This window comes from Atractosteus spatula, chromosome 9, assembly GCF_055471065.1.
Source record: "Atractosteus spatula isolate fAtrSpa1 chromosome 9, fAtrSpa1.hap1, whole genome shotgun sequence".
Classification (NCBI taxonomy): domain Eukaryota; kingdom Metazoa; phylum Chordata; class Actinopteri; order Semionotiformes; family Lepisosteidae; genus Atractosteus; species Atractosteus spatula.
The window spans coordinates 8,826,764-8,845,950 of NC_142714.1; the positions used below are offsets into that span (position 1 = coordinate 8,826,764).

A 19,187-nucleotide genomic window follows, 5' to 3' on the forward strand; every position below is an offset into this window, starting at 1 on the left:
TCTACTGAATTTCTGTAAAGTAATGTTTTGCTTTTGAAGGAAATTTAAGGCTTTAATGAAAGACTGTGATGGATTTCATTCAGACCTGGTTTAGGGTTAGGGTTAGGATTTCTTGGAGATGAGGTTTTGTTATGGTTATGTTTCAAATGGTTTAAATGACTGAGTGTTTGAGGCCTATTGGCCACTGTTTGGCTTGATTCAGCATTCTGGTGATTGTTAGGCCTTTTACTAACTTACAGTATATAAAACATAAGGCCACAAGTAGGCATAGGGCAGCACAAAACTGTAACTCCATCTGAATTTTTAATCTATCTTAAAATGTAGCCATGATGTTAGCTGAAGTTAAATTTAAGGGGCACTCTAACCCAAAACTAAACAGTAGCCCAACGCTGTGTCAGCTGCCTGGAACCTACCTTACCCCCAGCCTCGAAATGGACCTGGAACTACTGTAGATGCCACAGTTTAGCTGAAAATGTCTGACCTGTTAGCCCCCAGGAGCTGAAAAGTCATCTCCACTTCATCCCCACGTCTACAGTCGTCTCTAATTGACTTTAAGTCAGAATTAAGTTTTGGTCCGACTCTTTATACCCTCCCTGACAGCGACAGGGCTGCAAGTATTGGCTACTGACACCTTTGTACTGAAAGCTCCTTTGAAACTTAAAAATATATCGCACTCAATTAACTGTCCTGTGATTCTCTAACGGTAATGTACTTTCTTCCTCTCGCCGTCTTTTTGTCTAGCCAGAATTCCTAATTACATGTGCCTTGTCTTAAGGAAGCCTGTTAGTCCTGCTTGTGTATGGTTTATGTCGAATGTGTTTGCAGCACCAAGTATACCGGAGTATATTCCTTGTGCATGACATGTACGTGGTGAGTGCAGATGACTCTGATTCTGGTTTCCAAATCGCACTCACACACTGTCAAAATCAAACTATACTCGGAGTGTAGGGCTGCACTGGGAGTAAAGCTTGGGTACATGCGTTACGAGCATCTATGTAAATCATTTAATTTATTTTGCCTCCGTGAAGGACAGCGGCAACAAAGTACAGTTAGTGCAGGGAGTCAGGTTCCCGCCAGCTCCTCTTAAATTAGCAGCTCTGTGCTCCGGGGGCTGTCCACTTCCGCATGGCTGCCGTCTCTCATTGGCTGCCTCTCTCCGGACGCCGCTGTCAGGATTTTACGTCGGCTCTCTTAAAGGGGAAAGCGGTCCTCAGCTTCACCACGTTGACAATCGTGGCAGTGAAACTCGCGGAAATCCATCAATTTTGTAAAAGCAAAATCCAAGTTACTGGCAGGCCCGTGGCACGATGTGCTTAGTGTCGTTTGTGGGATTTCTGCACACCGCTGCGAACCCAAAGCGGCAAAACAAGCTACAAAGTCCTTATTCATTGTAGTGAGATTTAAGTCTTTGAGGAATGTTTTTCTAGTTTTAATCTGTTTTGGCAGTTTAAATCCTACCCAGCCATACGTGCTGTATTGCGTCCGGGAGGATCTTCTATTTGAATCTTTCCCCAAAGGTATTAGGGTTGGCACTGGAGAAGTATATATTATAGTGACAACAATTTTCTCGAAAAGAGTAGGGATGTTAATCCTGATGTCCTGGTCAAATTGCCCCCTGGCCTCTTAATAATCCCCATCTCTGAACTGGCTTCATTACTCTGTTCTCCTCCTCACTGAGAGCTGGTGTGTGGGGAGAGTACTGGTGCACTTTGGCTCCTATCGCATCATCCAGGTGGGGCTGCACACTGGTGGGGGTGGAGGGGAGTCCCCATGACCTGTAAAGTGCTTTGAGTGGAGTGTCCAGAAAAGTGCTGTATAAGAATAAGGATTTATTATTAGACAACGGTCTGTGATTGACTTATGTTGTACTGTAGTTTGTCAGAGAGCCTGACAGAAAGTAGATCACCACAAAAACCAGCAAGCAAATTATTGACTCTCAGAAGAGCATGGACCCAGAATTGACCAGGAAGGGTCATTCCGTAAATATCTTGTCATAAAATGGTCTCTTTTCCTGATGTGAGTCTGGATTGTTTTTATATAACAATAATTGAAGAATGGATTAATTATTGGACAGGTTTCCTAATGAGAACTAAAGAAACCAAATAATTGGGTAAAAGCAGGTAAAAATATGGACTTGCATGGCCTCTCAGTCCCTGGAATGTCTGTGCCTGTGTTCTCCTGTGCTGCTCCTGCTGTAGCAGAGAAGTGCTTCTTTTAAAGCAAGCAGGGTTGGAAAGGAAGATATCAAAACTGCTTTTCTTTCGATAACACGCTTTATAGCATAACAGGAAAATTGTCACGGCAACCTGCATAGAGAACTTCAATATAGGTTTGCAACGTAATTGATTTTCATCTTTGATTTTGTTGTTTGGTTATTGTAAGGACTTAGATCAATATTACGTACTGTATATCCCACTCACTGGTCTGCCTTGGGCCAGATAGTCATTTTCCCCATGGATATTTGCACTTGCGCTGGATTTAAAGGAGCAATCTATGCCACCTGTATTTTCTTTTATTCCGTTGCTTTCTTGCTCCACGTTCTGATAGGTGATTTTATTTTTTAGGCTGAGTCAGAAACCTTGAAAGGAACGGAAGCTGTACATCTACAGTAGCCATGAGGCACTATCTCCAACTCCTAAACCCTTGAGTCCTGGTGTCGCCTGGCCACAGGCTGAAGGGTGAAAATGGAGATGCAGAAGGTCTTCTGTGGTGTCAGATTCTGAAGAGAGCTGTTGTAATGTGATCTTGTACTCAGTCCCTCCATTCATACTCCGTAACTGTGTGCTTCACTTGTGTGGTGCCTGTTTCTACATACTTCAGACATGCTGAAAAAGCTTATTTAGGTAGTTAATAATGGACTTTGATTAAAAAAAAAGCTCTTTAACGAAGGTTTCTTGAACTTAATTATATTACGTAAAATAGCTGCAAAGTGGTGTAACTGCAGAATAAATGAAAGGAAAGGCGTCGTGCGTAGTTCTGCTGTGCAGGTACTGTATTTAGCTGATTGGGCACTCAAAGCCCTTAATCCTCATATTTTTGGGCTTTTTTTTTTAGTTTCTTTGAGCCAGCATTTTTGTTGATCATTAGTTGTGTGACTTGGTAAATGCAATGTTGAGATTAGCATGTGGTATTAAAGAAGGAATTTATGGTGGAACATTATATTGTACGGTATAACAATGAAACGTCATCAGCAGCTACAGAAAGGTACGGGTTATTTGCCTTATGATAAGGGTTGCAGTTCTCACGCCTTAGGTAAAAGACTGACTGCTAACTGTACACATGCCCACCCCATAGCCAGTACAATTCCAATGTTTTGTTAGACACAGAAATACTAATGTGTCCAACAATAGGAAGGGAGTTATTTCTGCTCTGTATTTCAGGATCAGTAAGAATTGTACATCTCATCTTCAAGCATTTTTCAGGTTTTGCACTTTGTGTTCTTTGCTCTGACTGCTCTTTGGCCTGACTGATTAGATCCCTTGGCACTGGCTGATTTCCCCTGTGGGGTTGTACATGTCCGTTTTCTCTGAAGTTCCCCCATAATTCAATGGGTGAAGCAACCTCTCACTGCTCACCCTGATCTCCAGTGCACTAGGGCCTCTGGTGCAGAATGGCTGCTGTATATTTAGGGTGACCAGACGTCCTCTTTTTCCCAGACATGTCCTCTATTTGAAACCTAAAATATTGGTCTGATCGGGATTTATAAAATTCCAAGAATTGTCAGGATTTTGTTTTGCTCGTTATTCAGACTGTGTAAACAAACAAAGGCCTACATATTTTCGTTCATTCTATGCATTACCGGTAGATGTTTTGAACTTGTATGCAGTGTACGCAGCGTAGCTTGAAAAGGGTTTTTGTGTGTGTGTGTGGCTGTTTTTAAGGCTATGAGAAATAACAATGTTTAACTTGTTTCATTATATTTTAAAATGTTTAGTTAAAATTGATAATTTTTGCAACCAATGAGGACGTCTCCTAAGTTATGATGTCTTCATTTTTTCCTCCGATGTAAAGACTTTTGTTGTGTTAAAATGAAAAAATAACTAAGTTTAAAATTTTTTATTTTTCCTTGTTTGCCAGTATGGAAGAGAAATAGCAACCCTGCAACTTTTTAAAAGCTTGCTAAGAAGTTAAATAAAAACTAGAGAGTTTAAGCTGATTTTTGGTTTAGAAAAAGTAATAAAGATTCATTACTTTGGAGGCGTGTGTCGAGTGTCGATTATCCCCTCCACCCCCCTGTCCTCTTTTTTGAAAACCAAACTATGGTCACCCTAGTACATCACCTGGAGGGCTGCACTTCACAGCTCCATAAAATCAGCCCTCCTATGTTTAAAGTGCTTTGGGGATTCTTCTGGTTGAAAAGCTCTTCATAAGTAAGAGAAATTATTATTATTTTCTCTGAGATAAACCTCCAGCTCTGTTACTTTTGAGTGAGCTGAATTTCTGTTGCTCTTCCTGTAAAACGCACTGAAAAAGTCCAATAAAAATAATGTCAAATTGCACCGATATTGTACCCTTGAGCAAGGTGCTTCACTCAAATTGCATCTGTAGAATGCCCAGCTATATAAATGTAAGCCATTATGGATAAAAGCAACAGCCAAGTAAATCAATTATTATTAATGCTAATTATCCATTCATGTTTAATTATCATTAACAGCATTTTCCTTGGGGAAGAACGCTTGCATTGTTTGCAAGTGACAAAAAGAAACATTGCAGCACTACAGACGAAATCCTCAGGCAGCCATCATTTCAGTGTCTCTCACACTTTCAGAGTCAGATTTGAATGGTGGAGGTGTTTATTGCTAATGCGTAAAGACTTTCTCAAGTACACCACAGCACTGCCTTTTAACTGAAATTTTGAATTATTACAGAATTGGAGCATCACTGAAATGTTGTATATGTAGATGCCTACCCCCACGAAGCATAAAAGCTTTTATATGTCAGGGTTTTAATATGGTTTTGCGAAATGCCGTGTGCTCGCTAGGAGGTAACTGAACCTGGAAGGAGGGTCAAAAGAGGAAAATCCTGAAACATCACATGACTTTGGAGGGCCGGTGCTAATAAATAGTGGAATACACACAAAGGGTTTGGGAAAAGGGGAACAGATCTGGAACTTTCAGCTAACTTATGAATCAGGTATTTTTCAGAGGTGTGTTTACTGTACCAGGGCAGCATGGCAGGGAGAATTAGGGTGAGAGTGCACTCTGTTTGTTTTACTTAGTATGGTTTTGAATTTTACGGAGAAAGGAATTTAAGAAGCTTGAAGAGAAGCTTGAAGAAAATAAAGAGCATCAAAGTTTCATACAGACCCCACTCCTAAGGTGCTGCAGGTTTTCCCTCCAGTTTCAACATGCAGCAGGAAGCGCAGGTGAATGGTGACATCAGTCTGGAGATGAGCAGGACTGGGCATGCAACCACAGAGGACACAGTGACAGCTGCAGGAAACACTGGCCCTGGCGCGGCTGGTCATGCAGGGCAGTCTTCTCCAGGCGATGGGAACCCAACGGAGGGAGGAACCCCCACTCCTGCTGATCCAGCAATTCATCCAGAAGCCCCAAGTTTGGCTGCAGCCCCTCCTGCAACCACTCATGTTTACAAGAGGCGGTGGGTGATACTTGTCCTCTTCAGCACGTACTCCATGTCCAACGCCTTCATGTGGCTTCAGTACGGCATCATCAGTAACATCTTCATGAGGTTTTACAGCGTAGACTCCTTCGCTATCAACTGGCTCTCCATGATCTACATGCTGACCTATATCCCCCTGATCTTCCCTGTCATGTGGCTCCTGGACAATCGGGGGCTCCGGGAAGTCCTCGTGGCCAGATCGGCTTTCAACTGCGCCGGCGCCTGGGTCAAAACGGGCAGCGTCGGCCCGCACCTCTTCGGGGTCGCCTTATTCGGCCAGTTGGTTTCCTCCGTGGCCACCGTGTTCATCCTGGGCATCCCTGCCCGCCTGGCCTCGCTCTGGTTCACTGAGAAGGAGGTCTCCACCGCCTGCGCCATCGGCGTCTTGGGAAACCAGGTCCGTGATCTGCCCGAAACAGGAGCTAGTTTTGTCGGCCAGGAGGTGTTTGTCTTTGGGGCCCGGGCATGGTTGTGTTTTCAGCTAGGTAATGGTGGGCGCAGGCGGAATTCACGTGCTCCTCTGGAGGTAATCTACTTGGCCTGCTCTCAACCTTAAATGGGAAAAAAAAAATTGCCATGTTTGTTTTGTTACCTGTGTAACTTGAATGGGGGTTCCCGAACGCATTCAGGCACAGGCAATCCAATTGTTTGCTTGGTGGTGAAAAGCAGCATCCCTCTGAAGTGTGACTTGTTTTTTGAGTGCACGCAATGTCTTCTGTTCCTGACGTTAAAGAAGCCAAAACCTAAAAAGTTTCTCTGTATTTACAATCCTTATCCTTTCCAATTCCTAATTTTTCCCAGCTCACAAGGATAGTGCAGCTCTGTCATTTGCTCTCCACACCATGTTTTGGATTTATTCGCTTTTCGTTTTCTTGAACGCTTTGAGTATGATTGAATGTTTTCTTTTTTTTTTCTACAAGCCAGTGTTTTTCCTAACTGTGAGGCAAACTCAAAAGGGTGGGACTGCCACGCCTACCCTGACCTCTGCAAAACTGTGGTTCATTTGAAAGGCAGTACAAACCGTGGCAGCTGTAGCAGAAGGCAGGTCTGTGCTGAAGCTCAGTGTGATGATGTGGGCGAAAGAGTACAAGACACTTTTTTGTTCTAAATAGTCTTGTGCAATGTGAGGCTGATGTTTTGTAAAAGGGCTGTTCAGATGGAAGTCTGGCTATTGGCTCCTGTGAGGAAGCTGTAGATTTCTGTGGGAATATGGTGAGCATGTTTGAGGGGTATAAGCCTGACAAATAAGAAGAAAAAGATTCAAAGCCTTACCTAGCACTTCCCTAAAAATGTTGATGAGCCTGATTGTAAAAACGTTGTATCCACGCAGACACAATTCTTGGGTGCCTGAAAGGACTGGTTTCCTGTATGTGCTTGTTTCTGTCTTGCTCTGTGGGGGAAAAAAAAAGACTCAAGTCACGCATACGGGATGTTAGATAGGGAGTTCCCCCAGAAATCGGACACACAAATATAGAAATGCCTTAGCAGGTGCACCGTTGCCAAGCTGAAGTGAAAGCTTGTCTGCGTCTCGGTGAGATATCAGAAGACCCAGGAAGAAACGACAAAACGAGTTTTGCTGAAACTTGAAAACAAAAGTTTTTTTTAACTAGCGTAACGTAGAAAGAGCTTCTAAGGTGACTTTTGTATCCAAGCAGTTTGCGTAGTCAAGTGCTTGATTGACAGGAGCAGTAGAAAGGCAGAACACTATTGCAGAGCCCTGCCCTGCCTGCAGTTCTAATTGCTTGTATACGGAGCAATAAATTAAATGCATCTGCTTTAAAGGTTCCAATACTTCTGGTTTCAATGCCTCTCAGTGTATTTGTATAGCGCTTTTCATCCTGAAGGATCCCAGAGTTTTTCACACAGAGGAGGCACCCCACCTGAGCCTCTGCTAAAGCTGCACACTTCCCTGGGGGACACACAGCAGGTCAGGGGGAGGAGTGGGAAATTACTCTAATTGAATTGAAGGGGAAATTTAAGCCAGACTTTGACATTTAGCTCAACTGTAACCCAAAGGGGAATTTAGCCAGGACATTGGGGTTTAACATCCCTATTCTTAAGAACAGTGCAGTGGGATCTTAGACAGCTCTGTAAGGACATACGCTGAGGACCAATGTCCTTCCTCTCTCTCGGCAGAGTGGTACCCTAGTTTGACTAAGAAAGACACAAAGATCTTATTTTTCCCGTGGGTCAAATAGTGAATCTTGACTGCAGTCCACTTTAAGTCAATAAGACAGATCTTTAGCTTACTGTTCCTTTAAAAATTGCATCGACAACGAGAATTTCTTCCACATGTGACACCTTGGAGTTTTGAACTGGCAAGTGATTGAATTAGTGTAGCTTTGGGGGGAAAAACAAACTTAAAGTTCAAAGTTTAGCTTTGAATTAGGCAAGCTGTACCTTTGCTGTTATTCCTTTATTCCACTGGGATATTATGAATATTTATAATCACCCAGGCAACGTTTGCTTCTCCTTAACAGTCCTGAACTTTTTGGGATAATCTGCACTGATGCTTGGCTGGAGAGGGAAACACAAATTTGAACATTTTAAATGGCCACATGTGTGTACTTGGTTCCCAAAGAACATGTTTGGAAAATTTAAAAAATAACCAGCCAGTCATAATTCAAATAAATTTGACTATCGCCTTGTGAAAAGGAAGGATTCGTACTTGAAAATGTTGAAGTCCTGTGATGGACTGGCGTCCCACCCAGGGTGTATCCCCCCTTGTGCCCGTTGCTTGCTGGGATGGACTCTGGTTCCCCCCGTGGCCCTGAAATGGATAAAGTGGTTTGAAAATGGATGGAAATGTTGGAGTCTGTATAATCTGAGAGCTTGATCTGCAAGTTGCTTAGCAGGAAATATCAGTTGTAGCATGAGAAGATTTTAAGAGATGGTTTATTTTTACTTTCTCTGCATTTACTACTTACAGAGATTTCAGTCGTAAAATACTCGACCAAGCAGTATTTTATTGCTAATTGGTGGGCAATTGCGCCGGTAGGGGAAATTTTTTCCCTCTGATGTTCCTCTGAGACCTCTTGCACGTTGACAGAAAATGGGTTACGGAAATTTGCAGATTCTTGTCTGGAGTTAGTTTCTTAGCGGGGGATTTTTTATTCTGCTGTTTTGCGATGCTCGTTTGTATGAGCATCGCAGTGAGACCCAGCCGTGCTCTGTGGGGAGTCTGAGGCTGGAGAGCGTGCCGGGTTATGCGTTTCCCAGAGCTGAAGCTTCATCTCGAAAGATTGAGCGCTGTCAAGAAAAGTCCCACCGTCAGTTCGTTGCGCCTGTGCATCTGTGTGGAGAGAAATCTAGGATTTTCCATGATGCCCACATGAAAGATATTGAATTCGTCTATTATCCTGACGATCAGGCATAACCTTCCCTTGCTGATCATAAACACCTTTGTTTCACCATAGAGTTCATAAGACAGTTTCGGTACCTCGTGTCTGAACAAACGAACACCGGTGTGATTTGGAAACCTTAGTTTCTTTCAAAAGGCTGTTGAACTGCCTGTGATTAAGTGTTCATATAAAATTAACGGTTTCTATAACCACAATGAAAAAGCTTAGGTTTCTTGGTGTATAAAATGCAAATCAAATTACAAAACTTGAGATGTTACTTATATCATAAACATTGCATAGATCTGACAGCAAGCACTTTTATCCCTCTTTCCTGTTGCATGCAAATCAAACTTTTCAGCTTTCCATTTACTTCGACAAAAGAATAAATAGGGGGTAGAATGGAATCTCTCCCTTTTCCTCATCCCTCTGGAAGCACAGCTGCAGCCCTGCAGTGCTGGGGGGGTCTGGCTGGATGTCTGCTGTCCAGCTCTACGGGCAGTGGCAGGAGGCAGAAGAGACGAGGGCTCTCTCCCTGGCTCGTGCGCCTGCGGGCACGTCCCTCTGGACCTGCGGCAGCAGCTTGCACAGGGTTCCAGGTGCTCCTTCTTTCCAGCGTGCGGCTGCCTCCGGCTCCGTGGGCAGTCCCAGGGTCCCAGGGCCCCCCCTAAGGGAGCTGAGCGATTGCACACCTTCTCGTCTCTCATTAAAATAAGCAACCCAGAGGCCTCCAGAGGCCATGCTGTTTATTTCATTTAGGTTTTCAAAGTGGGCTCCTAGAGCTGACTTGCTGAACAGTCTTCAGGGAACTAGGCTACATCCTGACGAATTGGGGAGCTCTTGAAAATGACTTGACCTTTCAACTCGCACACAGCAGCAGTTACTCAGTTAAATGGCGTTGCGGTTATTTTATAACAAAAGAGGTTTTAAACCCTTAAAATGGCTGTCACCCCACAGTTAAATAATTCTTGCTTTAAGGAAATATAGAAAATAAGTTCAGTGCTAACAAGTTTGTTTAGTGTCCGATGTTCCCCTCACCCTTTCCTTTTGTTTTTCAGGGATGTTTTTGGAGATTATGAGCAGATTTTCACACTTGGCACTAGACTGGACTGAGAATGTACGGAAGCAGTAGGATTCCTGGGCAAACGTACATGAAAATGCCAGTGATTTAAGCTACTGACGTTTTTAATTTCTTTGGGATTTAAGAGATTATTTCTTCATGGGAGCTGTAATCATTGTGTACTTTATGGTCAGTCTTTTGTCTGCTCAGAAAAGGCTCACAGTCCCAGTGCTGAAGACAGCCCCAGCCTGTGTTGGGCTGCCCTGCCAAGTCCCTGAGGCATTCTCTCCTATACTCCATTTCTGTGGGTTCTGTCCTCTTCTTTAACATCCTCTATTTCCTCGGCCCTTCAAGGTGTATTGTACTGAAACCCAACTGACTTTCGGACTTACTTGATAGGATGGTTAGGACAGTTGTTAGAACTACTGTAACCCTGCCAGTTAATTTTATTTTCCATATTCAAATACCCATGTATAAGCACAGATCTTAGCCCCTCTGCAGGCAGTTGAGTGAGGCGGCCTTGTCGCGCTTGAGCCTCGGACTGTGTTCCTGAATTTCAGTACGGTGTCAAATTGCTGCTATATATGCTGCCAACGATACACTTGACCGAAGATTGTATCCCCTACCCCTGTTGGGAATCATGGGAGCTCCTTTTCTTAGCATAAACAGCTGCTTGTGTAGGAATCGTTTGCGTTGTGCGCTAATGGTGGAAGATCCCAGCTGTGATGCTGTAGTCAGTCTTTCCAGGTGTCGAGAAGATTGCGCTTGAGGAGGTCAAGCGTGAGCTGCTCTCGGTGACTAATGCTGCCCTGTTCTCTGTGTGCTCTCTCAGCTTGGCATCGCTGTCGGGTTCCTGATTCCTCCTGTCGTGGTGCCCAACCTAGATGACCTGGACCAGTTGGCCCATCACATCAGCATCATGTTCTACGGGACGGCTGCTGTAGCGACACTTCTCTTCATCCTAGTGATCATTGGTAAGATAATAACAGCCCACTGGTTGGTTGGTTTTCAGCTCGGGGGGGAGCTGGGAATTAAGCAGCCTTGAGAATTTAAAACATCTTTCCATGTCTCTCTGCTGTCAGTGGCACGAACCGGCAGCCCCATATAGAAAAGATCCCCAAAATAGCTTTGTCTCTTAATGGGCCACTGCCATCCTTTCTTCAGATTTCACTTCTCCTGTCTCCCAGGGCTGTGAATTCTGCCTACACAGGGAAAGAAAAATGGTTGGAACGAAAAAGCGTGCTAGTAGTTAAGTGTGTGACCAAAGGTGAAATCCTGCGTCAAAATGGAACTCCATTTCAAATGTGGAGGCTCTCTTCAGCAAATAAATAGGATAATTGGTATGAGTGAAGAGTTACTGATGAATAAAAAGGAGCCTGGGAGGTTGATTTTGACAGCAAAATGGAGAGAGACGTTTGCTCAGTCTTTGTAATGTGGTGCAATGTCTGAAAATCTGTAATTAAAATCTCACTAACAATTTTTTTTATACAACATAATCGGCAAAGACTTCCTAATCGTGTTAAGCATTCTAAACAAAATTGTAGTTTTGATTCTTTATTTTCCCCCAACGGTTTGATGCGTCTTTAATTGAATGGAAAATCCAGAGCTCGTATTGGAAAAGAGCCTTGCTGCTAATTCGCTAATCTCAGAGGCAGAGGGCTGTTACAGTGCGAGGTCAGCCTGCTGCTTGTGCAGTTCATTCTTTGATTTCGGGATAAGTACAGTCCTCCCGAGTGTAGTCACAGGATGTGGGCAGATGTGAAGCTCACCACGACTGATGAGTCCTCCTCCTGCTCTGACTTTGCCATTTGTGAACTCCTGCTTGCCAGAACTTTGAAAACAGCTGCTGAACAAACACACAGTCCTATTTACAGTTCAGAACATCTGCACCCGGAGAGAAAGATTCACACAGCGCTTTCACAGAGGCGGCTTTGCAGAGCTCTTCCTGTGACTGTCCTTAAACTCCCAAGCTCTTCGGCTCCTACGTTTAGAAACTGACGAGGTATCGGTTACAGCCGCCTCTGTCTGCCAAGGTAGTGGCTGCCGGCTTTCACTCTCAAGTGAGTGGAGAGGACTTGGAAAGGGCGGAGCTGGGAATGTCTTGGTGCTCTTCAGCCCTCACTGCTCCATGCCTGTGAAACTAGAGCCCTGTACATGTGTGAGTGATGTAAATGCAGATACTGCCACAGCTCAGTTTTACTCTGTTTGCATTAGGGTTATGGTACTCCTGGGATGCTTGTGATCAAACCAAAAAGCTGTTATAAACACAATTGATTTGTACAGTTTGTACGGTATGCAATTTCCTGATTGATTGATCTTTGTGTTAGTGGTGTGTAAAAATAATCTAATTAAAGCAATAAGACACTTTGCTTTTCACAACTGAATCAGTGGCTGGAACAGGAAATGATCTGAGTGTTTCTCCTTGTTTTAGAGTTTTCCCACACATACACCAGGTGTTGTTTGACTGGTGATCATATATAAAGAATACCCTTACATTTGGAGTTTGTACATTATTTGCTTTCCTTAGATTCCTCTGTATTAAAACACTGCTACTGTTGGTTTCTGTGAAGATTTGATAGTATTTTTTAAAAAGTTTTGTTCACTATTAAAAGTTAGACATAGAGTCAATCTCAGCAATTGATAATCTGTAACTTTTATAATCAATTCTGATAAACTATAAGCCATATTAAGGAAGTGTTTCAACTGACAGTGTCTCTGTGGAGCCCTGTACGTGAGATGTTTAATTGTAAAGCTAGGTAATAGTGACACATTCAGTGGAGTGTGACAAAAATTATTACTGCACTCAGATTTTAGAATAAAGAGAAAGATAACAGGAAATAAGATATAATCCACAAATTGCAAACAGTTACCTTTTTTTCTTAATTTTTAAATATTATTATTGTATTTATTTAGAGGGGAACAGACACAATTTCTTAAACTGGCCATTAAATCTCGTAACAAAATAAGTTTATTGACGGTATTGCAAAATGTTACAATTTCCGAATTAGGCACAAAATTGTGAACTTTGTGAATGTCATGTATAGTTGTCATCTTGTCTCAAACCCCTGGTCTCACCACGGGTGATAGCAAAAGTCTGCGAGAATTGTGACATGAATTGGCCCTTCCTGCTCACTAGTCACTGTACTGACTAATGTAATGTGATGTATGAGCGAGTAAGTACAGGTTGTAAAGCAGACATTTCCCCACAGAAATGTTCCAACATGATCTGAATGCAGAGTTATCTAGTAAGTAGTATTTGTAAGCAAAACTGTGGTGAAGTCAAGAACAATATTTCTTTGGATGTATTCACAAGCCTGCTTGTTTACAATATAACAGGCCTGGTTCACCTCATTAGAAGTTTGGTTGTCTAGGTCTGAATCATAGAATATGGTGCTGCCTATACCTGGAAAGTTTGTCTAATTTGTGATGTAAATTGGTTGTTTTACAAATTACTATGTATATTTTACTTTCATTGTAGTTTGAAATGCCTATTCTTTCTAACCCCAAAATATAAAAATAGCATTGCATTTCCCCTTTATGGTAAGCAGAAAAAAGATCAGTTTAAATCTGTGAGTTATAAACCACTGAGGTAGTATTGTTCATTGCTTTATATTAAGGACATCTTCAATGAATACATGATTTCTGTATTGAGCAGTTTATGGCTGTGAAGGATGACTCATGCTGTGCGAATCTTAATCTGTTTATTAATGTTTATAAGTGGGGTTTTCCAGTTCTTGCCATGTAGTGATAATGCCTATGAAATGAGGCAAAGCCAAGCAGTTGACAGGGGTGTGTACAGTATGAGCGAATTCTGCCAGCGTGTCACTGAATCAGTGTTTGAAACGTTGTGCAGGTCTGTCTGAACTGTAGCCCTGTGAGGTGACTGCTCAACAGCGGTTGGACTTTGTCATTGCAGAGCAGAGCAGACACATGAATCACCGAATGTAGCACCGCAGCCACGTGGCTGTGTTTGCCCAGTGATCTGGATGCCCAGCTACTATACTACTATACACAGCGTACTGACGTTGACTCACAGCACACTAAGATAAATATATCTGCACCTTAAATGTCAGTCCTTCTGAGTCTTATCTCCTTTCTATATTTCCTTGACAAGTTACAGATGGCAATGTCTGGTCCAGTTGGAACTATGCAGGGGTCACACATACAGTAGGTCCATGTACTGTACAGTATAAATATCAGTGATAAATGATTTAGTAACAAATGGAAACAAATTGGAGAAAGTAAATACCTTTTGGATTCACAGACCACAGAGGCTAAACGAGAACTTTGGCTTAGAGAGACTCACTATTTAAATGTATGACAGAGTTTCCAACTGTACAGTGGGCTTGTCAACATCAGAAACAAATCTAATGTTTGTGACAGCCAGCTGTTTGTCCCAGCATGCTCACTGGCCAACAGCCAGGCTTTCTGACCTGTCCTGGACTGCCATGAACACCTACTGCGGCAGCTGTGCCTAAGTGTTCTTTGTACTTTGCAGGCAGTGGGCATTTCAAAAACTCTGTTACTCAGATGCAAGAGTGGTGAAAGAGAAATAAAAGCACTAACTGCAGAGATGAAAGCTCCATGGCAAATGTGAAAGACTGATCTATTTGGAAAGCTTGTCATAGGTCCTGATGTGTAAACAACCCCAGGGAGAAGTCTGGTGATTTGCAACTGCACATACTGACATCTGCCCTTATTTCACATCTGCTTGGATGTAGAGGCATTTAGGCATTTTGTGACACAAGTGCTTTTCTGTGAGGTCTGCTGTTCCTGCTGCTGTTTTATTGTATGAATGGGCATCTGTGTGCAAATGAGTGACAGGAGACAGCTGGCTTGTTTGTGTCCTCTATTTCATTGCTTGGAAAACGAAAGCAATGCTAGACCAGCTATTAGGAGAGTCTCACAGTCTATCGGGCCTAACTGAGCTTCCAGATCCGACAGCCCGTTGGCCACAAAACTGGGAGGTGGTGATCCTTTAATCGCTGAAATTCCCATTAGCCCTTACAGCATGATGCAAGTGGCCATTTCACATTAGAATGCATAGCACACCGATGAGCTTCCAAACTGTATTGTTTAGGCAGCTCACATGGTGATATGGAGTACAATAAAACTAGGCAAACATTCCGCTGATGCCTTGCAGAGAACAGGACCCATGTTGTATCAGAAGGTTCACCAGTCTTCAGACTAACTGCAGTATAAATCACCCTGGACAGTGATTTTATTGTCACTAATGACAGTTTGCCTCTGTCATTAGTGTGCATTCAGTGTAGACTGATAAAATTGATGGAAATAATAAGAATCCCGATGAAAAGAGAATGTTTTTTTTTCAATTATTTTGCAGCTTAATGAACAAACGTTAAAGGTATGTGCAAGTGACCATTAAAGGTTTGGTTCTTATTTCCATTTCTGTATTTACGTACAGAAACAGGCCATTTGGATTTGTTTAAGAATGTGATTGTCCTGTGTTTCCCTGCCTTCTCCTTTACATGGTCTTTAAAGCTCTAACACAAAGTGGCCATGTTTTTGTAGCATACCTGCAACCAATAATTGCAAGTGCAAGGAGTGTTTTTGAGCTAAAGCACAGTTACCCACAGTGTGATCTAGGTTGGCAAAATGGTGGGGAGGAGAACAGAATGAACAGAGAACATTTATGGATTCAAGAGACCTTTCTAGCCTGTTGAGCACCTGTGGTTCAGAGGGGTCTCTCTTGGGGCTGACACTGTCCTGCTGTCCTCAAGTGTTTCAGGAGAAGCCGGAGATTCCTCCTACGCAGGCTCAGGCTACCATCAGGAGCTGCCCCCCGGAGAACTATTCTTACATTCAGTCCATCCTGCGTCTCCTCAGCAACCGACCCTTCATCCTCCTCATCATCACCTACGGTATGTTTGCTCTCCTCCTGGGGTGGGTGGGGGAGCTGGGGGGTGTTTAGTACCCTAATAATCTGCAGCTCAAGAGAAATTGGTAAGAGAATCCCTTTGAGACTGAGGAGGCCTCAACCAGGTACAGAGGTTACAGTTAGAGGGGGTTATAACTGCCCACATAAACTGCTCAGATGCTGGATTTCTTCAGGTTTGCTTTGCAACTGATTGGAACAGGATCTTGGGTCCTGAATTTCATGGTTGGCTGTCGCTCAAAGCAGGCAGTTTCCCCTTGCCTCTGCGGCCTTTCCTTCCTCCTCTCGTGCTTTTTGGAGATGACATAGCTCCTGATGCAAATCGAGCATTTCCACTGCTGAAGGCAGTTAGCGCAGGGTAATAGGAGGGGGCTTCACAAACACGGCCTCGTGCTTCACTGTGCAGCCAAACATCTGGAGCCAGGCAGGAGCAAAACCAACAAGAACGTCATGAAAGATCTTTTAACTCCCAAGGAGAGAGTCCTGAAGGTAAACTCCCTCACCATGGTACATTAGCCATGTCCCTTTTATCCTTGAAGGAACCTTTGAGACAATATTAACCATTGTAAGACCCTCACTGTTATATAATTATGACTTTTTGAGGGAGCAATGCCAGCCATTGACATTGTTGCAAGACGTTAGGTAACTTGTTGGGGAAGATGAACAAAATCTGGTAGTGAAGTCCGCTGTCCCAGAGCTACAGCAGGGGATGGTCTGGCCTACGATGGATTCGTCACGTAGTCCAAGCAGTTTATTTTCAGGCTGTTTTGTTATGAGCCCACGCAATTCTGAATCACCAGCTGTCTCGGTGCAGGGTCCTCCTCTGTAGGCCAAGGTAGCTGCGCTGAGAGAGAAGGAAGAAGTGCAGGCAGACTCCCCCGACCTGTCCTTGGGAAAATAATATCATTTGCTCCAAATGTCATAGGCTTCATTGTTCGCTTTTTGTAACAGGCTGTTTCCAATATAGCAGGCAGGTCTTATCTTACTTTGGACCTCTGGGTATCAATGAGCCTGCTGTCATATTTTATGGAAGGAGAAGTCTGTAATCCAACTGGATTGAGTTTGTTCTCAATTCTCTGTGAATTGCCACCTGTGGGGGGGCAACGAAATCTCTAGTCTGTAATGTAGGTCGGTCCCACACATGAGCATCCTCCCCAACAGTGTAGAACAAACAGTGCAGGGCATTCCACTGATACCCCAGCCTGCAGCTTTCACTCTTCTTGAGATGTCCCTGTTCAGTCTCAAAATTCTTGTTCTCCTCAATCAAGACCCTTCTCTACTGTGGTTAGATGCTGTGGTTCTTAGAATACAGGACACAAAGACCATCAGGATTTAAAAAATGAAGGAAGACTCTGAAACACACATTGATCCCTTCATCAGTACAAAACAGGAGTAGAGGCCAGCTGGTAAATCATGGTTTTGCCAGAAACCAGGCTCTTCCACTGTGTTATACTGGCAAAGTGCATCACGTCAGGTGATTCAGCCACCATTAGGCCACAGTAAAGAATGTTGCTAAACTCCACGTAGGAGCCTTTAGCTGCTGAAACCAGAAGAGCACGGAATTCTTGGTTTATTTCTCAATGGCTCATGAAATTGCGGATGTGATCTCGGGTCTGTGGGAGAGTGTAGGAGCCAGCCATGCTCTGGAGCCCTACTCATGCACTAGAAAGATTTCAATCTAACTAGCCTGTTGTACTGTTGCAAAGCAGAGGTGGTCAAATCTTATTGGCCTGCCTTATTCATCAGTTTAAGACTTGTAACAGATGGATGTTTTTGACCAATTTAGCAGGTTGTTTGCTCAGGAGCTGACCTCTCTAGTCTTCCAGTGTTATCTCTCTAAAGGATCCCTAAATAACAGCACTAAACAGAAGATCTGCTTAAGTGGCAAATTACACCTTGTCTTCAAAAACTGATATATATATATACACAACACCCTGCTCTACCTGTCTGGGACAAGGATCAACAAACCCTGTAAAAACAACACCCTGAATACCGCAGCAGAGCTTAATCTTATCAATGCTATCAAGCAGTTATGCAAAATAGTTATGCAAAATCTACCGTGTCAGAGGAATTGAGATATTGTGCCAGAATTACCTAGTGCACAGCTGCTAGTAGTGACAGCACTGTTTTTTTTCTGCAAATAATTTATTAACCTGAACCCTGAGTGGAATTCTGTTGTGTTGTTGCTCAGAGGACCTGTGTATCGATTGAATTGTGCTATACCATGAGTCATTTTAAGACAAAATGTAGACAGTACAGAAGTCACTATTCCCATTAAGTCTTATTGGTACAAAGCTGTTACCTGTAGGTGTAATAAAGTGAAACTTTGTGCCAACATTTCATTTTACACTAGTGACAGTGTTATGCTAGTTTTTCATGCTTGTAAGTATGTTCATGACCAGAGAGTTCAAGGGTAAAGGGTTATTTAGCTGATGTTTGACAAAAATGAATTTCTAGTTAAATTAAACCTACAAAAACTTGAACATATGCCTAGTATCTTTTTTTTTTTTAGTTTGTTGTGGGATTAGACAAAGTCTAAAAACGATATTTTCCAAGCATGCCTTTCTTGGCCAAATAAATGCCTGTTTTGATCAGGTGTTTTACATTAAAGTTGCAGAGGAGGTCAAATGATGTCTGTCCTCTGTACACCTCTTGCTGAGTTTTGAAATGCAGTGCAGATGGATTTGGTGGTGTTGTCATGAGCTGCAAATCCCACAGTAATATTTGGATCCACACTATGAAGGCTGTTGTTATTTGAAAGGTGCAGTTTCCCAGACCTCTCAGCCATAATCCCCTGCGGTCTGCTTCTTGGCCTGGCTCAGAGTATGTTTTTATTGTGTTCTGAAGGCTGAATGCACTGTTCTTTTGCCATATACATCAAACAACTGTTTCAGAACAAATATCTATGTCAAGGTCAGTAGTGTGGCTGTATGACCCTTTACCCAGACACAGGGAAGGGAACAGTGTAAATCTGGATTAATGTCACTGGGAGAAGAGTCCTCGCATTTGTTGGACCCTTTTCTCCGCAAACCACAGGACTAAATCAAGCTAGAGATCTCTTTATTGCAATAAAGACAGGAGGACAGATGAAGTTAACAGGTTGACCTCATCTCTCGCTCACTTTCATTAGGACAGCAGCAGGCTTTTAATCTTGAGCAAAATTTCCATACAAAAACATACATTCTTTATGATGAGTCTGTCATGGGATGTTACCGTACCAGGTGTAAACAAGGTCAGAAAGTTAGGCAGTTAAGTCAGCCTTGGGCAATTA

At 43.0% G+C, this 19,187-nt stretch overlaps 1 protein-coding gene and 1 pseudogene across 2 annotated transcripts in view; both read left to right on the plus strand.

The window, feature by feature from the left end:
• Positions 1 to 19,187, plus strand: part of LOC148828094 (choline/ethanolamine transporter flvcr2a-like) — a 36,733-nt gene that overhangs the window by 1,878 nt on the left and 15,668 nt on the right. The window contains 2 exon segments of the mRNA XM_088925917.1: positions 10,853 to 10,994; positions 15,762 to 15,902. Coding sequence (XP_088782043.1) covers positions 10,853 to 10,994; positions 15,762 to 15,902 — 283 coding nt within the window.
• Positions 2,441 to 6,187, plus strand: LOC148828095 (choline/ethanolamine transporter flvcr2a pseudogene; annotated as a pseudogene). Its single transcript, XR_016091687.1, has one exon. The product of XR_016091687.1 is annotated as a choline/ethanolamine transporter flvcr2a pseudogene (transcript).